This window comes from Typopeltis vanoorti, chromosome 14, assembly GCF_054136105.1.
Source record: "Typopeltis vanoorti isolate ZY-2024b chromosome 14, IOZ_Tvanoo_1.0, whole genome shotgun sequence".
Taxonomy (NCBI): domain Eukaryota; kingdom Metazoa; phylum Arthropoda; class Arachnida; order Uropygi; family Thelyphonidae; genus Typopeltis; species Typopeltis vanoorti.
In genome coordinates, this window is record NC_143562.1 from 48,133,479 (window position 1) to 48,153,780 (window position 20,302).

Consider the following 20,302-nt stretch of genomic DNA (forward strand, 5'->3'; position numbering starts at 1 on the left):
CCATCCGAAGCCCAATCTGCCTGATTTTATTGGACACTTTCAAAGCCACTCAGTACCAAGAAGATCTATACACGAAAATCTACTGTTAATCAGAGATCTCATCAACATCGCAAACACTTGACACGAAAACTTAGACCTAATTAGTCGTGATCAAGAAAAATCTTTAATAGGATAGTGAATAAATACCTTTCGAAGACATGAATGGCATTTAGGTAAGGACCTCAGATAGTTCAGCTACTAAACATGGAAGCACTTTCCCTGCATAAAAACAAACAACCATCTCACGTGCAAATTACCTTATTCTCAAAACCGTCTGTTCCCTGGACAACTGTATAACTGAGACATCCAGCTATTCTTAAAAATTTCATAACACCTTGCTTTCATAACACCGACATATAAGACTTGTATTTCAAGATTAGTCTATCAACATAAGCTGATGACGTCCCAATTGACATGCGAAATGAAGAGGAAATGAAAGCAGTACAATTAGCACGCAGACCATATGCTCAAGCGAAGGGTTCTAAATCGAACTTGGGAGAAGCAACTGACTTGTGGACATACAAGTGGAATCCTAGACCTGACTTTCATATCGAATGCAATTGGTCAAGCGAAGGACAGACGTTCTTGCGCATGTATACCGGTAACACCAAACTCTCTAATATTCACAACTGGTTACTGCTGCGTAGCCGTTTTAAATAAGTACTACGCAAATAGAACAAAATACGTGCAACTTCACTCAGTAGGAACGTTGCAAATCAAGAGTCAGTGATACAATTCTGAGATGGAAGCGAAGGGAGTCAACTGCAAGTTCTACCTGCAGTGCACGATCCACCACACTCGCTGATATGATCCCGCGGTGCTACGGTGATAATATGTAAAAACCACCATTCGTTGGCTGACATGTTGAATGTAGCGTTCTGGTCATCTACTGGAAGAACACTATGCACAAAAACATTCAGAACCGAGCCTCACAACATGGGTTTCCATGATAGGAGTGCAATATGCAAGACCCACATTACTCGAACCAAGTCTTCAGTGATGCAAAGAGCATGTACAGTGGGACGTGAAAGCTTGATCAGTTGTGTTATGGAGCGACGAATCATGCGGCACTCTCTACCGAGCATATGGAGGGGTGTGGGAGTTGCGGATGTCCGGTGAAAATCTCTTACCAGAGAGCGTAAAGCCAACTATGAAAATTCGTAGTTGGCATGTGATGCTAGAGTCGTGATTTTATTTTGTCTTCGGACTCCTGCTTATGGGGCTACGAACGTTGAAAGGTATCTGAAAATTCTGGACAATGCAGTGTTTCCTGGTTTATGGTTTCTACGGAATTGATCATTGTCTCTTTTAGCAAGACAATGCACCGTGTCACAAGGCTGGTGCTGTAACTGTGTGGTTTGTGAACATGATCGTCACGATATTTGATTGGCCTCCATAGAGCCCCGATCTCAACCCCATTGAACGTCTGTGTGATGAACTGTAGAGTATGGTGAGGACAAGGGCCGTCTTTCTCACAACAGTCAAGGAGCACGTTACATTCCTACAGGAAGAATGGCCCAAAATTTCCATTGATCGCTATCTTGCGCTTGAGGAAGTATTACCAGTAGGAGGCTTGCATTAATCGTAGAGAAAAGATGCTCCATATATTAAGGTGGGCCGCCATGGCTGCGTGTTCGTCACAGTATGGTGTTGGTAACTTCTTTCCAAACAGTGTATATCAGTGGGGTTTCAACATCGCAGTTATCCTTCTGAGTTATCCTATGTGACTTCTGAGATTCACATTCCTATTCACCACAACTCCAAGATCCCTAGCCTTATGAGTTTCTCTTAGCATAATCTCGCCAGTATTACGTCTTTGATAATGACAGCACTTTAAAGTGCTTAGCTTTACACTTAATAACATTTAATTGACAAAAATTATAATTGTTAACATTTCAGTTTAATCAGATCATTCTGTAAGCTCTGTTTCAGTAGCATCCCTGATTGCGTTCCTGCTGTTGAATCATCAGCAAACTAATGAACACCTTCTGCCATATTCTTCTCAATATCATTGATGTATTGATCGAGCAGTGGTCCAAGTACTGGTTATTTTAAACATGCCAGATCCACACCTACAACATACCACTTTCTCATACCTGTCCGTCATCCTCCAACTTATCCATATCAATAGTTTATATTCCAATCCCATACTCTTCGGTTTATGCAACACTTCACATTTTTTTCAAATGCCTTAGCAAAGTCAACTACTATCACAGTGTATCTATTCCTTTTTTTCCAAACGTAGCCATAAGATTATTATACCATATGACCAAATTGCTAAAATACAACTTCCCGGTAGCAAATCCATTCTGTTCCTTGTAAAGTATAGCTTGTCTCTCAGTCTATATCTGTATACCATTTCTTACCAACTTCTCTAAAATCTTCACCACCATCACCGCTCCATACGTACCGATAGGATGGTAATCAGATACGTTGGTTTTTGCACCACCATTGCACTTCGCAACTATCTTACGGTCTCTCCATTCCTGTGGTATTTTTCCTGAGATGAGACTCAAGTTATTAAAACGTGTCAAGCGTCTAGTCTAGTCAAGTCAACTGAACATTCTTTTAGCAAACGTATTGATAACCCATATGGCTGTATTGCCGAATTCATATCCAGGTTAAGCAATAACTCTTAAACTTCCTTCTTATACACGTCTGTCTCTTCATCCAACGTAGTGTTCCACATGTTACATACAATTGCTTGCTAGATCTTACCGAAGTGAGTAATCATTATTTGTACAATCCCACCAGCTTCAGGCACAAGGGTATCATCTACATTCAGTAGAGTTATTTTTCCACATTCATTTGTTCTTTAACCTGTGCCATAATAATAAAATTCTTTTGTATTTGGTATAGCTTGTCTGCAAAGCTAATGTTTTTTGGTATTCTGATTCAGGTTTCAGGAAAATATTCGTAAATTTGCTGTTCTTCACTTTATATTACGTATTTCATTAAAGCAGTCCAGCTTTAATGAAAATTTTTAAGATTTAAGTACTTTGAAAAAGTACTTAAATCAGACAGTATCTGAATGTGTACCTAGAGTCGAAGAACAAATAGGATGCGAGTGGATAGATATCTTACTCTTATTCTCAGAATATTTTTTCCACATCACCGGCATAACATCATTTTTTTTATATCTTGCTTATTAAAGTTGGACATCCTATTCGTTCTTTGAATTCTAGGTATAGATTCAGATACTGCCTGATTTAACCCATTTTCCATACATTGCTGCTATGCATCGCATTCAGTAACTGCAATCATGGAACCAAAAATAGTATTCTCATCAGTTTTTCACGATTTCCTGCTTTGTACTTTAGCATGTAACAGCATGTAATTGTCCTAATTGGAACATCCATACAGTTAACTACTTCCAAGAAAAGTACAACATAATCAATGTCGCCAACTGCTAATAAAATATTCGTATTCTTAACGGCGATCTCCTTGCTAATCAAATAAAACACTCTTTGTCCTTGAATTCCTTCTTTCATATGCTGTTTGCGGAAGTTATATTGTAACAACTCAATAACTTCCCCTTCGTTCTTAGGAAAGTTCTCTTTTACACAATCATTGTTTGGATAATTCACTGCTATATGGTATATTGTTGTTATTATTGTTTACACGAGTTTCTACTCTAACAGGAATCGGGTCGTATGATATAATTTGTAGTACTCCGTCTGCCATTATCCTGCAGAAATTCGTTTGGAAGAATATCAAGAATATATTTCGCTTAAAGAATCCAATAAATCTCGTTTAGCAGACCCATTGTCTACTAAACACAGGGCTCAGTAGAACAAGAAAAAAGTGTTACATAAAAGTTATTTTCTTCTGGAGGGACTGTACAAAGAAAGCTGTAAAGCACACATTCACAATCCAAACCTTAATAAAAACCAATTGTCTTAAAATTTCTCAATTTTAGGAAATTATACCGACTAATACTTATCAATAATACCTGTAATAGCGCTTTCAATTCAACCGATGTTCTCTTTTTTGTAATTGTTTCCCTATAACTGTATTGATAATGGTGAAACATAGCTGAAACTTTTACAAATAAAATGAATTAAATTAACGTATTTCTATTATGTATATTATTTCTGGGAAAACTCCCATGTTACTCCTCTTAATAAACTATTATAATTACAGCTATTTTGCCTGCTTCAGTTTAGGAGTGCCCCTGTTTAAATGTCATTGGCTATTTACGCATGGATTCTTGCCAATAGGCGACAACACAAACACTTCAAAAGCAGAAGAACCTACCCCACCTGACATAGCATCCACTTTCCCAATGTGTTCAGATGACGACCACGAATAGCCGAAACGGACCGCACCCCGTCAACCACCTTTCCCCTTCCCCCTCCCTATTTTAAAAAATCAACCCTTTCACCTTTTCCCCACTATTTCAACCAAAAGGTATGTGTAAATTTCTATTCCTTATGCTACATATACTTTTTGGTACATTTACACTCACAATGCCCTAAGAATCCACGAGTAAATAGCCAATGACATTTAAACAGGGGCACTCCTAAACTGAAGAAGGCAAAATAGCTGTAATTATAAAAGTATTTCCATTAATTATAATGAATTCTTCTACTAACATCTCGAAACATTTAACACTGTATTTTTAAAAAAAATGAGACAGTTTTCGAAATTTATTTTCAAGTTGATTTGAGATTATTTGCTGTAGTTATCAAATCCTAACAGAAACTGCGTATCGCTGATTTTTTCCAGTTATCTCACGTATTAAAGTAAAACTGTTACATTCACTGTTATAAAATTATTCGTTAAGTTAACACGTAAATGTTATGGCCTTCTGTTTAACGAAAAATGGTTTTTAACAGTAAAATCAGGTATTTATCCTTGGAAATACGTCGTACTGGTTTTCCGCAAATAGCATACATTTACGTTTTAAGAATAACAATCTGGATTATCAAAGTCACGAAGTTAGTAGGTATTCACCTTCCAGAAAACTGGTATTTTTTTTTCTGATTTTTTTTTTGTTGAAATAGCAATCCCATTAAGCCATTTACTGAAAGTATTTAAAATCAAAAACTTTGGTAAACCTACATTATTCGTCATTACTAGATACTGTAGCTGGAATGAATTTCTGATCGGGACCGTTCGCTGGAACAGTTGCCTTTATAGTACTACGGTGCTCAAGGGAAATTACTCCAATGGAATTCAACACGCGGTCAGGATTCTTCACTCATTTCTTTCCTCATAGTGTCTGGTTATCTGTGTTCGTCGTTATAATCGGAATTATTTTATGGTTGCAAACACAGAAACGGCGACGTAATCTTATCTGTTCATTACCGGGACTTGCTCCTCTTCCCCTGATTGGTAATTTAGACAAAATACTGAAACATGTGGGGAAAAATAGACAGCTTCCTACTCCTGTATGTGAGTATAACATACTTTATTTTTTTAAAAAATGAAATAATTGCCTCCAAATGTTGATTTCATTGTTTTGTAATAAAACTAGATTTTTCTGATATAATTAAACATAATTATTGCAATTTCTTTTTCTTTTAAAATTTTGCTTTACAATAATAGAGGAAAATACGACTATTACATTAGTTGCCGAATTATGAAAATGTTGTGAAAGTTTTAGTTGTTAATGTAATGACATCCTGACGCAAGTGCGTAATTGAGTCTTGTAGATGATATAACATTATTAGTTAAAGTTAACATTATCAATCCTTTGTAATACAATTACCTTTATTTAATGATTCGTGGAGCCACACAAACATTTACTTATATTATGTAATAACAATATTTAGGTGCCAAGGCAAGCTATCATTCATAAATCAGCAATTGTGAGAGAATGGAATATCGCTCACTACCAGGAAAAGTCTTTCGTATTTTACTATAAAGGCTAAGCGATTAACCTTGAAAAGTGAGAACAGTGAAAGATGAAAGACATAACTCGACCACAAGGATGTCAACAGGGAAGTAAAATGGAAAGTCACAATCGATGGGATAACTTCCAACTTGATCGTAAAGATTTTTGATGTTTTTCCTTGTTCGTTCACTTGACTGTGAGACTAATTAGCGATGGGCTGAGGAAACAGCTGATTTTGCAATAGCAATGAACTCGGAATATCTGAAGGCGTTTTTAGGAAAGCTACTAAACCTGTAATAATTCTGTATGTTCTATGTTGTAACTGGATTCGATTTTTTATTGTAGTTTCTTACACCGTCGTTTGTACGGGTTTTTTTCCCCTTCATTTTCTCAGTATGTATTTATAAAATCGAACTACTGGTATTTTAAAGTGCTTGCTGACTTTTATTCCTTCAATGTTAGTATCAGCATCCATAAGAAAATCAGAAGCATCGTCGTCTGTCTTTCCGATGAAAGTCTAAAGTAATTTATTTAATTTAATGAGAATTCTTTTGTATGCATGTCAGCGACATTGATGTAATTTATCATTTATCTTCATCTTTTTCATATAAACGTTTCTGATCCATCTTCACCAGGGCTTCACCATCTCGGTCATTTGAATGCGGGTCACTGCATTCGCTCACATCGTTAGAATCCATTTTTTTTTCAAATTCCTGATCTGTCCCAGTCTGAACAATGACTTCGGAAGCATTTTTAATTTGCGAATCAAAATTAGAGATGTTACCACAATGTAGTAAAACATATCTACACGCAGATCTAATTTTAGTAGCAGTTACTTCAAGCCATGATTCACCTACAACAGCATTTCTGCAGAAAAAGGATTTTAAATTTTACATTTAAGTCAGAAATCACTGTACGATGAAAACAGTAGGATGATCTGGGTGCATTGTCTATTAACAACAAAAATTTAAAAATCCGCATCATTATCTTTGTAGTAATGCTGAACTTGAAATGTACCTTCAGAGGACACTTCCTCATTGAGTCGCTAACTCGCTGGAGTCGATTATAAACAGTCGTAAAAGTCAGTAAGTCGGAATAAAAAGTGTATATACCGACTTACCAGATAATCAAATTTAGGTGATTGAACAAAAAGGCAATTTTCAAAAATCTAGACGAATCTATATTGATAAAACGATTCTCAAAAATTCAGCAAGACGTAAAATGAACTTAAACATTGCACGGTAAACTACAATAAAGCATCCGATTCCCTCTTACACTCCTGGATCCTAAAATCACTACAAATATTTGGAATTAGCAAAAACATATTAATTTCTGGCTGCTGCACTGAAATCCTGGAAAACAACTTTAATAACCAATAATGAACGATTCGGAGATATTAGCATTAAATGTAAAATTTTCTTATTTTCAGCCAGGATATCAAAATGGAAATGCGATTTTTTCTATTAAAAGAGGAAAAGTTAATGACACTAGCAATTTTAATTCTAATTAAATGAGATATATAAATTCAGCTAAGGAACACTATAATTATACAGGAATATTAGAGACAATGATAGTCTACACTTAAATGTTAACCAAAAAAGTAGCAACAGCAGAATACACCTAAAAGTCAGAAACATTCTGATAACAGATTGAATAGAATCGGAGCTATGAACCCATGGGATAAACCAGTGATCCGATACACAACAGGCATACTAGATTAGTCAATATACGATCTGGACAAACTAGACCCCAATACTCGAATATTAATGACTGTGCATCACGTGATGTTGAACGACTGTGTTTGCCGAGCAGAATAGGTGGAGAGGTTCTACTACAAGTGAGACAAAAACTTGAAGAAGAAATCAGTTTTAAAAAATTACATCGACAATATTGCTGAGCAAATGAATCGATCCATTTCGTAAGAAGGCCTTTCTAAAAGCAATAGGATATAAATTCGATTATAAAAAAGAACAGCAAAATAACCGATATGTGTGCGCTGGAATAATAAACCCTTGCATGGTCAGTTTCTGCGACACACGTCGCCAAAACGTGCAGTGGCTACAATATGTATTAAAAAGAAACATAAGGTGATTTGTCCTAGGAGCTAAAGAACAGGCGTTATTTACTAATGCAATCAAAGCAAAAATTGAGAACATCAGTAATAAAAGTACATGAAAACTATTCCATCAGAAAGATGAGACTGTAGAACATCTGATTCGTGTCGGCAGTAAGATAGCGCCCAAACGGATTACAAATACAGCCGTGATCAAGTGGCCAAAATAATTCATTGGCATGTTTGCAAAAAATATGGATTCCCTACTTCTGATAACTAGTGGCAGCATAAAACAAAGATATTAGAAAAAGAAATTGCATATATTATCTGGGACTTTCGAATACAAAGTGAGATCTGACATCACAATTATTGAACATCGATAAGCTTGGATTATTGACAACGCAGTGCTCACTGATGACAACATCAAAAACAAAGAACTGGAATTAATATTATTAGGATCATCTGGCCGAAGTTGGTCGATTTCTATTGCTTATGGCTCAAGCACACGAAAGTCATCCCAGTTGTTATCGATCCACTTGGTGCAATTTCGAAGTTATCCAACTATTTACAAGAACTCCAATGAATTACACACATGAATCTAAAAAAAAAAAAAAAAAGGCTCATATTTATAATTTATCAACCCATATAGAAGATCGGTAGAGGACGATCTTCTATATGTAGACCCAAGAAATTAACATTTTATAGGACACATTCCTTCATCAAGTGTGTGAAACTTACGAGTAGTTTATTCGATCGATTATATATTAAGCATGAACTCGTTATAAATATCTAAAAGTCTAAATCACTGTGGCAAAATTTTATTTAATAATAATAATAATAATAATAATAATAATAATAATATAGACTGCTTGTATAGACCAGTGGAAGTGACCTTTCTATTCTTAGGGCTGGGCTGCCAGAAGAAAAGCGGTTATTTGTTCAGTTCTAGTGAACAGAAGAACAGTTCTAGTGGCTAGAGGAATGTTTTCTAGGCCTTGTTTTTCATTCCCATTTCCTACGGAATCTTACTTTTGATCAATCAAGTAGCAGTATTTATTCCCAGAAACCCACCGTCAACTGAACGAAATTGTCGGAAAAACTTTCGTTTTTCAGTCAATGACATATTCATAGAGATTAAGCTGTCGAGATGGAGGCATTTCGCAGCGTGACCCTCTTCCTCAATGTTTTGAAATCATTGATAATGGAGTCTGCAGATAAAAATAGCCCAGGGTCAAAAGATTGCTATTCTACCAATCTTTTCAAACGTTACGGCTAAAACAGCTTTAATTATTTCCTTTAGGATGAAAAGTAACTTGTAAGAAGATTTATATATTTCATTATAATACACCTTAAAATATTAAGAATTACTTTTTTAAATTTAGCATAGCTTAATTGATATAAATTACAAAGAATAATATTTTATCGTAAGATGATTTTATAATTACATTTAGGCAACGTTTCTACACAGAGTTTGCTTTTTAAATAAAAATCGAATTTCCCATCATGTCTTTTAATTTATATGTTTACTGATAGAGTTGAAACGAATGCATGAGTGATAGAAAAATAATTCCAATAAAAGCTAATTAAAGTGTATGCTTTCATATACCAAGGAAAACCAGTGAAAGTTGTTGTCATTGAATTTTTTTCTTGTTTTTCAGAAAACGCGTGTGTCTGTGTGTGAGAGAGAAGTTGATGACCCTGAGATTTCTCCACCTTCATAAATTATGTTTCAAAGAGATTTCGTTTTCCTACGCAATATATTCAGGTGGATAAAACTTACAAGAAATTTTCATTTTTTTCTTTGGATGTTATTACTTTTGATGTATCGTTTTTCGTTGCCATTTTCCTCGGTTCCGAGACGGGATTAGTGCCCAAGTCATTCAAAATTCGCAACTACACTGGCGAAGCACTAGTCCTGATCTGAATAGCTACATTTTAGAAGTTCCAAATGTATTAAATGCATTAGCGTTTAAGGCACATATAAGACACATCGTAGCTGCAGAAATAATATTGATAAGAATAATTTTCTAGCAATCACCAAGTGATGAAGAGTACGTATGTATTATGCTTGAAGCGCGGTGTTAGAACTTCACATACGGGTCACTAAATTTGAAACCTTCATGCGAATGTATGTAAATCACTTATAGCGTATATACAAAATGCGTTCAGGAACTGCTTGAGAATACAGCTGCCAGTAATCGTCAATAGTTCGTGCCACGAATTTGAAAATAGTCAGTCTCACACGGCGGTAAACAGATTTCCTCTCTGAAACGCTAGTTAATTATTCATTAACTCAGGCAAATCGGCCATGAGAACACACATACATTCCCTGATCTAATAAACATTGCAATATAGAATCATCTGAAGTACATCTCCGTGCACGCCTGATTAAATCAATGATGCAGTTATTAACGCAAAACATCACAGGGCATCATGCTGTAAACTATAAATTAAAAAAATAGATATTTGTAAGTAATATCTGACAACCATTATTTCCGACACTTAGTAAAGATAACATTAAACATGCATATTTAAAGGGCGAAAGAAATTTAGTTCAGCGTTTAATTATTATTTTATAGTAGTCAAAGGAATTTTACTAAAACAAAATATGCTAAAACTCATCCAGAAACTGCACTACTAAGGAAATGAGTGCTCAACATACTGCTTTCCTACTTGGGAGATTGAAATCACAATTACTATAATTAGTGATACTTAAAAATACTTCTACTCCGAGTAATGATGGTATGGTGCCAGGGTATCGAGCATAGTTATTTAATCAGTGGATTTCTATACTGAATTTATAACTGATGACCAGCTCGCTTTGAATAGCAATTAAGAAAGCTGTGGTAATACTCTTCCATAAAATGATACAAAAGATGTTAAAATTATAGACCGATCTCCACTCTTCCATGTTTTCTCCAAATATCAGCGAAATTATTAAAACGGATTAGTAAATTTTTAAACAAAAAATTCTCCACGAACGTGTTTGGTTTCGAACAGAAAACTGAGAACGCGTTGCGTAACTTCATATATTTAATTTATTCATTGCGATATCAACATAATCTAGCATTTGCACTTTTTCTAGACCTATAGTAACGTCTAGATCAGAAATATAAAAATTAAACTAAACTATAATAGTTTCTTCAGCTAAATTTCAGTGTTCACCAAAGTTCTATTCTTGAATCTACTTTGAACATGTTATGCGGTCTTCCACTTTTTCTCATTCCCTCAATCTTCCCTCACATAACTTATTTTTCCAATTATTCATCAGCTCGCATAACATGTTCAAAGTAGATTCACTTCTGTTTGGCAATCATTGCCGCTAAGGAGCATTTTGATAAATCCTTCTCATTGGTCATTCTTGAAGTGCATGGGATTCTTAAATCTCCTCCACACCCATAATTCAAATGAATCAATTCGCTTTCTGTCTTTCCTCTTAATAATCAAGCTTTCACATCCATACACCACTAATGGAAATACCATTACTTTTACAATGTTAACTTTCGTGGCCTTACCCACACCTTCATCTTTCGTAATCTTGTGAGGTTTGCATCGCTTTTATTCCCCCATGACTATCTTTCTTTTAATTACATCTTCACATTTACCATTATTTCTGATTCTGGATCATAGTAAATCATAATTTTCAATGATTTCGATTTCATCTCCCTCTATTATAAATTCATCCAAATTGCCAGAAGCCATCACGTTTGTTTTGCTGATGTTTAAATTAAGCCAGGTTTTGTTACTTTTCGTCTTAACCAATAGAATCAACCATTCCAGATCTTCAGTAGTTTCTGCTATGAGGGTTGTGTCATCTATATATCTTATATTATTTATTTTTCTGCCACCAATCTAAATTCCAGCTGGATCTTTTTCTAAATCAACCATTCTCATACTATATTCACTATAAATATTGAAAAGTTAGGGCAACAGTGTAGAACCCTGCCGCACCCCTTTTCCCATTCGAACACTGTCTGTTTCTCCAAAGACTGTTTTTACTAAAGCTTTTTTGGTTGTCATACAGCTTTCAAGAGAATTCAGGTATTCCCGTTGATCTCATTACAACCCAGAGTCCTTTGTGATCCACGCAATCAAAAGATTTCTTATAATCAATAAAACAGATGAATACTTCCTTCCTTGCCTGCCTGTTCGTGTGGCATTTCTCTATTCACATATGATTCCAACCTTTGTTTGGGCCACTTTCAGCATGACTTTACTTGTATGTGAAATTAAAGCGATGGTTCCATAATTCTCACAATCTCTGGCATTGGAATTTTAGGGGGGAATGAGGATGGATATGATGCTTTCCAATCTCTAGGCCAGTATATTTTCTTCCAAACCTGTTGACAAATTTCAGTCAATATATTCACTACTTCATCCCCAGCTGCTCTCAATAATTCCACTGACTCACCGTTAGCTCCTGGAGCTTTTCGTTTTGGCAACTGTTCCATTGCTGATATCACTTCACTTTTCACTTTCATGGTTTCCTCAACAAATTCTCTCATTTCAAATTCTCCTTCAATATTATTTTCTTTCTTGTACAAATTCTATACATACTCTTTCCATCTTTTTTTCACTGCTTCTTCTTCCATCAAGCATTCACCCAAATTTTTTTTATAACTCCTAATCAAGAGATTGGCTTCCCTGTAACATTATTCATTTTTCTAAACAGATCTCTTGTTCTACCCATAATATTGCTTTCTTCAATTTCCATGCACCTTTTGTTTAGATGTTTTTTCTTATCTTCCCTACTCAATCACTGAAAATATGCACTGAATTATCCAACCCTTTCTCTGTTTCTCTGAAGTTTTATTTTTCTTCTTTCCTATGCTATTTGAATAGCTTATTCTGACAACCATTTACAATTTTCGTTTCTTTTGCTTTACTTAGCGCTTTGTGAAAAAAATCTAAGCACTAAGTAAAATGTAGCGCTAAATTAAAAAAATTCTTCTCCAATTGTTTGAATTTCTTTCCGACTTCTATTTGCATTTATATGATTTAAATCCAATCTGATACTGCCCTTTTGTTTCTTCTAGCTCTTAATTACAAGTTTACTTCAGCTCTCAATACTTCTGATTATAGTTGTCTGTAATTCGAATTAAAACGGATCTGTGTAACACACAGATCTGATGCTTTGTAATAGACTTACTCTAACGACTGAAGAAAAAAAAACAAGTTTGTGATTATTTATGAATTTTATCTGAGAAATACAAGTATTAATAAAACCAGTTTTTTCATCTATATATTACTGCATAAGCGGAATTGTAAAGATAGTTTAAAGTGTATCTGCATGGAGATAGAAAAGTTAAATACTATAAGTTGTTTAGGATTGAAATTGATGTAAATCTTGAAAGGTTTTAGAGCAATATGCAAAAGATGAATATCTAGAATTTGTTTTAAAATGAATTTTAACAGTAACAATATTAATAACGCTATATCTCGAATTGATACAATTTATATAGTCGATTTGCCCTCTCTAATAAAATTTTCTCTCTGGGCACTGATTTGATCGTCGGCTTGTCGTGAGCTCCTAAAAAGATTAGTAGTAATTTGTGTTAACATTGGCAATTTTACTAGAATTTTAAGTAGTATTGTTTGCTTTTTGTTTCTTGGTGTGTCTGTGCAATTTTTGTGTGTTTTCTGTTATTTTAAGTATTATTTTTAAGATAAGATAGCGTACATATGGCACCGATAAAGAAAAAAATGGCGGCCAGGTCGCCATGTTTGTTTAAGAGTTTTGATGTAAACGAATTTATGCAATGTGCTGTCTGTGAGATGTATGCTTTGCGAAGAGAGGTGGGAGTGTGGTTAGAGGGCGATAGTGGAGTTAATATATGCAGAAAGTGTAAGGAGAATGAGGATCTCAAGCGTGTTTTGGGTGGCGAGAGTAATATCGTTAACGATAGTCAGAATGTAGAATATGGCGGTGTGATAGAGAATTGCGTGATAGTGCCAGATACGTGTGAGAGTGTAGAAATACAGAACGAATTGATTGATAATGAATGATTTGATTGATAATGAAAATGGTGACATAAATGCGAGTAGTGAAATTGCGCGTTTAAATGGAGCGATACACCAAGCAAAAAGGCAACTGGAGCGTATGGGAAAATGTCTGCTGAAGGTACCGACTAATAACCGGCGAAAGTCTGTGACGACAAATAATAGAATGTTCGCAAACGTCAATAAAATGAAGGGGAGATTGCTGTATGGGGATTCGCTATTAAGAGGTGTGATAGTTGAGAGTGTGACGAAGTCGTACCATCCGGGTGCGAACATAAAGGACGTCAGCGAATCTATTCGGGTGCAAAAACAGAGGGTGAAAGAGATGATAATCGTGGCAGGAACAAATGATTTGAAAGAGGACAAAATGGAAATGATAGAGGATGTGAGGGAATTACTTGAGGTAGCAAAAGAGAAGAGTGAGAGAGTTAGGATGGTGAGTATTTTACCGCGGGATGACAGTGAAGTGTTTAGAAGGAGGGCCATAATTTCCAATGACTTTATGCGTGGGTTATGCATGGAGAGTGGTGCGGAATTTGTGGATGTGTGGAATGAGTTCGATGGGCGAAAGGACTTATATAAGATGGATGGGTTACGTTTGAATGGAGTTGGTGTATGGAGGCTTGAAAAAGTGTTGATGAATGATGTGGAAGTGGATGTACAGATTCAGGGAAACTAGATTTATTAAGAGGGGGAGAGTAGATATGCAGACTTTTAGGGAGGCAGTTTAGTGTATGAATGAGTATATTATGCCCGAGCGAGTACGAAGGACAACAAATCAGAATGGGACAGTTAGTATAAAGCATCAAAGTAGGGATGGGACAAATGGGCTTCTGCAATTCATGTACACTAATGCCAGGAGTATTAGGAGCAAGATGGGAGAGATTTTGGCCTTGGTTGGCACTTCCAGACCACACGTTGTTGGTATTAGTGAAACATGGCTGACAGAAGATGATAAAGCTCGTGGGATTGTATGCGATGGGTATAGCGTGTTCAGGAGTGACAGGATGAATAAAAAAGGGGAGGGGAGTGTTATTGATGATAGCTGATGAGAAGTTGAACTGCAGGATAGAGAAAAGAGCACATTTGAGGCTGTTTGGCGTGAGATAGAATCTAGGAGAACAAAATATACAATTGGGTGCTGCTATAGACCAGGTGATGGAATAGATGGTGGAGATAGTATGCATAGGCAAATAGAAGAAATGAGTGGAAGGAGGGTAATTATTATTGGTGATTTCAATTATGGTAACATTGACTGGAAAGAGAAGAGGGCACATGGGAGGAAGGAATTGGATTTTATGCTGTTATTAAGGGACAACTATCTGCGGGAGCATGTATTGGAAAATACCAGGGGGCAGAGAGTGCTTGACCTAGTAATTGCAACTGAGAATGTGGCTGTAACGAACATGACCATGTTGCCACCAATTGGTGAGAGAAACCATAAGGTCATGACTTGGGAGGTGGCTAAAGGAGTGTAATTTACAATTAAGACAGGGTGCATGTGGAATTACCGGGCTGGTAAGTATGAAAAGCTTAGGTGCGTGCTTGGCTCAGTACCATGGCATGTAAAACTGCAAGGGCTGGATGTTGATAGTGCATGGGAGGTGGTTAAGAAGTGTTTTCAGGAGGCAATGGTTGACTGTATGCCAAGAGTTCGAATAATAAATCAAGTAGGGGTTAAATGGATGAATAACGCTATTAAGCTTCAGCTGCAAAAAAAGAAACAATTGTGGAGGGAATTTAAGGAGACAGGTGACCAGCAGGCGCAGGAACAGTATAAAGCTCAGGCCAGGATGGTAACACGGGTAGTAAGAAAAGAAAAAGCGGATTACGAAAGAAAATTGGCCATGCAGGCTAAAGAGAATCCCAAACAGTTTTTTCAATATGTTGCAAGTAAAAGGAATATTATTCATGGTAGAATGATCCTAAAAAATTCTGAGGGTAGGGAGGTCACCGAAACAGTTGATATAGTGGAATTACTGAGCGAGCACTTTGCAAGAGTATATCATCCAGGTGGTGACATTGCAGGAATGGAAGAACCAACAGCTTATACTGGAATTGTGATGAATGAAGTAGAGGAAATTAGCCTATTACAGAACCTCAATGTCAATACATCTGTGGGATTGGATGGTATACTAGCTCGTGTCGTACGTGAAGCGGCTAAAGAATTGTCAGTGCCCTTGACCATTTTGTTTAATTTGAGCCTCGGGTCTGGGTTAGTCCCATGGGGGTGGAAAGAGGGGAAATAGTTCCACTGCATAAAGGTAGTTCCAAGGCTGCTGTTGAAAATTACCTGCCAATCAGCATAACAGGAATCATTATCAAGGTCTAGGAGAAAATAGTCAAGAGGAAAATACAAGATTGGATAGAAGAAAATGGGATACTGTATCGGGGACAGCATGGTTTTGTGAAGGGTAGGTCATGCCTCGGTAACTTGCTCACATATTATAACACAGTGACGGCTGAACTGGATAAGGGTGATGGGTTTACAGTGATTCTACTGGACCTTGCTAAGGCCTTTGACAGGATACCACATGGAATTCTAATCAGTAAATTGCAGCATATGGGGATGGATATAGGGTTGGTGAGATGGATAGGAGGATGGTTGACGGAGAGATATCAGAGAGTGGTTTATTCAGGAGTAGAATCCGCAAGACGGCCTGTGACTAGTGGTGTGCCACAAGGATCTGTTCTTTGACCACTGCTGTTTAATTTGTTCATTAATGATATAGGAAAGGATCTGAGAGGAACAGTTCATTTGTTTGCGGATGATACAAAGTTGGGTAGGTCAATAGTGAATGCAGATGACGTCAAAATTTTGCAAGATAATTTGGATAGATTATAGGTCTGGGCTAAGGAAAATGGATGTCAATTTAATGTGGCAAAATGTAAGGTTATGCGTTTTGGGGTGAAAAGATTAGCAGCAGTTTACTACATTGGTGGAACTGTACTCCCAGGAAATTGATGAGGCACGAGATTTAGGAGTGTTGGTGGATAAGGAGTTGAAGTTTAGTGGGCACATTGCAAAAGTGGCCAAATCAACTCATCAAATCTCTTGGTTGATGAAGAATATGTTGACAAGCAGAGACAAGTAGGTTATTGTTCCTCTGTATCGAGCCTTGATAAGACCCCATCTCGACTACTGTGCCCAGATTTGGTCACCTAGGTTTCTACTTGATGGGGAGGTGGTGGAGAGGATCCAGAGGCGAGTGACCAAGATGATAACAGGTCTGTGGAATGAACCTTATGAGAACAGGTTGAGGATTTGTGGGTTGCAAAAATTGGTTGATAGGCGGAGGAGGGGGAGATATGATTGGAACATTCAAATTACTGAAGGGTTTCTATAAAATTAATTCAGAAGATATTTTTGAGAACAGGGCTGGTTGTGGGAGGACTAAGGGACATCCATGGAAACTGGGCAAAAGTGTGGTTAGTAGAGGTGTTAAAGCTGGGTTCTTTACTTTTATAGTGGTAAATGAGTGGAATGCGCTCCCAGAGTCTGTGGCGGATGCTGTGACAGTGAATGAGTTTAAGGCGAGGTATGATAGATACTGTATGAATGTCGAATAGTTGTGATGAATATGGTTTGGGCCCTCCCTCGATGAGTCTAATGACTCCCTGGAGTTACCCGTAATAATAAGAATAATAAAATAAATTAATATATTACCTATCATTAAATAAATCTGAGGGACGGAGTTTCAAATACAACCTTAAATATTTATTACGTAGACAGTTATATATTTATAGGACATTACTGTTCTTAAAATATAATAATCAGTATGTAAAACCGTACGTAATGCAGAAAAGTAAACACGAAATATTTAATCCAGAAATCACAAAAAAGAAATATTAGATAAACACTATACCTCTTTGGGATAGTATTTATGTATTATTTTTTTAATATTTAACAGCCTCCTTATAAAAAACGAAGCTCACACGATAGATGAGGGGCTTAATGGGGACAGAGTTTTTACAAGAATAGTGGTGATGAGACTGAGCTCGTAAAAGTCAGGTACAGGTTTTCTCCCGTAGGATAGAAAAGAAAAAGATTCCATGTCGGCTGGAGAAGAAGATTAGGGAAGTCTAAGAAAGAAATAATGTGATTCTCTTTTACATTTTTGAAAGCAGGGATGAAGAGCATTAAACTTTGTGCTGAAATCTTGAACCCAGATGGGAGAAGTTTACTTCAAAAATGTTGTGCAGATATCTGTACAGCATCATTCCTATGGGATAATATGCAGACGAGTTTGCTGAGTTGTGGGATTAAAAAATCCAACGTCGTTTCTTAAAAAAAACGATAAAAAAACTGTGGTTTCTAGACCTTGGGCTGCCATCTTCTCTGCGTAATATTCCGCCAAACAGACATTCAATTTGTATCCAATTTTGTTTCTGTACTTCCCAGTACAGAAACATAATTCAATGCAATTATGTTTTTCTGCTCTCATGTAATTGCCCATTCAAATGAGAGCAGCCATCATACAGCAGAATTGTGTTTACTGTCTACATATAATAATATTAATAAGAAGAACAAGACTGTTTATTGTTTTCTTTTACCAAGCAAATTGGGCCTAGCATATCTTTTTAAGTGAGAATTTTACATTATGCTGAGTAAACTTCTAAATCCAAAATTGCAGAGACTAAACACAGCCAAGTCTCTGCAATTTTGAATGATGCTTAGTCTGAAAATATCAATACTGCTCAGTTAAGGAAATGTTCATATTTTACTTTGTTTCCTACATAATCTTGGTGAATTCTAAATGACTTTTTCAGCAGTTTCAGTGATGTATTTGAATGATCTACAATAGTGGCGTAGGCACGCATTAGCTCTGGGACAGTTGCCGATGGCGCCGGTGTCAGAAGGCCAATGGAACAGATATATTTTAAACAGTTAATGAAATTATCACATAATAAAAGGCATCTAACTAAGAATTTATGAGCCTCTGTAGTTCAGTCGGTATAGATGAAGCCCTTTGGGCCGAAAGACCCTGGTTCGATTCTCGTCCGTTACGTGAGGAACCTTTATCTGATCCTTTTCGACGAAAGGTGAGTTAGCCGGTCTCCTACGGAGGTGGGGGGGGTTTCACCCGGAAACACGGGTTTTCCGTTCCCCAGACAGGCCCCCCGCCCCCCCGTAGAATACCTAAAACCCTGCCATAGGCCTGATTCGTGACCTATGCGGGTCCCTAGCCCGGATAACATTAAAGGTAGGATTGAAATGGTGCATTACCTTCCCGTGACAGGGGCTCACGGCCGTTGTATCATCATTCGAAATAAAAAAAACAACTAATAATTTGAAAAATAGGCTACAAACCTAGAAACCTCGCCAATCTACAACGTATAACTCTCATATTCATTTTGGAAACACTCTGTGTTTCCAAAATGTTCCAAAACAGTCCTAAAAAGATTTACGTCCGTGATTTATTGAGTTCAAGAGAAATTATTTATGTAATTTTAACTGACGAAAGTTTCCTGTAAAGTTATTGAAACCTGTGGATTGTTTTTTTTTTATATTTCTCATAGTCCGGGATCCATGCTCTAGAGACCAGACATGGAACTTTTCAAGTCACTTCTGAACTTTATTAAGCGAGGGAGTGGCCTAAAACCAGGTAATGAATGTCCACGGCTAGATTCGAAATCGCAGGCCTGTTGGCTGTAGAGCAGATATCCTAACCACTCAACCAAGCTGGCTATCTTCCACTCCTGGATACATTTATTATTAGAAAGATTAGGTCGACTATACAGAAAGAAATTTTATATTTATTCTTTCTTTCTTTCTCATATATAAAAATTTAATTTGGTGGTTTAAGGCAGACGCAATGTTATGCATGCTTTTACGTGGTTGACCAACACAATTTATTTTATTACTCTCGAAATAATGTCTTAGCATAACTTATGTTTTACTTATTACCAACAATTTCAAATTTGAAATTGGTTTTAGATTTTATTTTATAAAAGTAAATACGATATATCTATGGAGATTTCAGACCAGTATTATTGCAATTGCAGTTATCCCTAGAAAGAGATAAACTTGCAAAATTTACAATTTATTTTAACCTAGCAGTATTCATTCGCAATTGAAGATACTACATTTTTTTAATAGTGATTAAATTTACGTCTGTATAACGTCTGTAAAATTACGTCTGTATAACGGAAGACTTGCACAAGTCTTCCGTTATACAGACGTAATTTGGATATAGAAACTTCTTTTTCTTTGTAAAAATTATTAATGCGTATGCGTGTCTTTTTATGGTTGGAGTTTCGTTGCTTTTATGAATTTTTTGGTTGGAATTTTATTTAATTTTTTTTTTTTTGTTTTTGGAGCTTTTTTTTTGTGGGAGATTTTTTTTTGTGATCTTCAGTAAATCCGTGAT

The 20,302-nt window shown here is 36.3% G+C and overlaps 1 protein-coding gene across 1 annotated transcript in view; it reads right to left on the minus strand.

Moving 5' to 3' along the window:
- LOC150099434 (cytochrome P450 4V2-like) overlaps positions 1-12,436 on the minus strand; it is a 154,801-nt gene extending 142,365 nt beyond the window's left edge. Inside the window, exon 1 of the mRNA XM_090404348.1 lies at positions 12,343-12,436. Coding sequence (XP_090260474.1) covers positions 12,343-12,436 — 94 coding nt within the window. The remainder of the gene's footprint in view (positions 1-12,342) is intronic.
- Between the last annotated feature and the right edge of the window lie 7,866 nt (positions 12,437-20,302).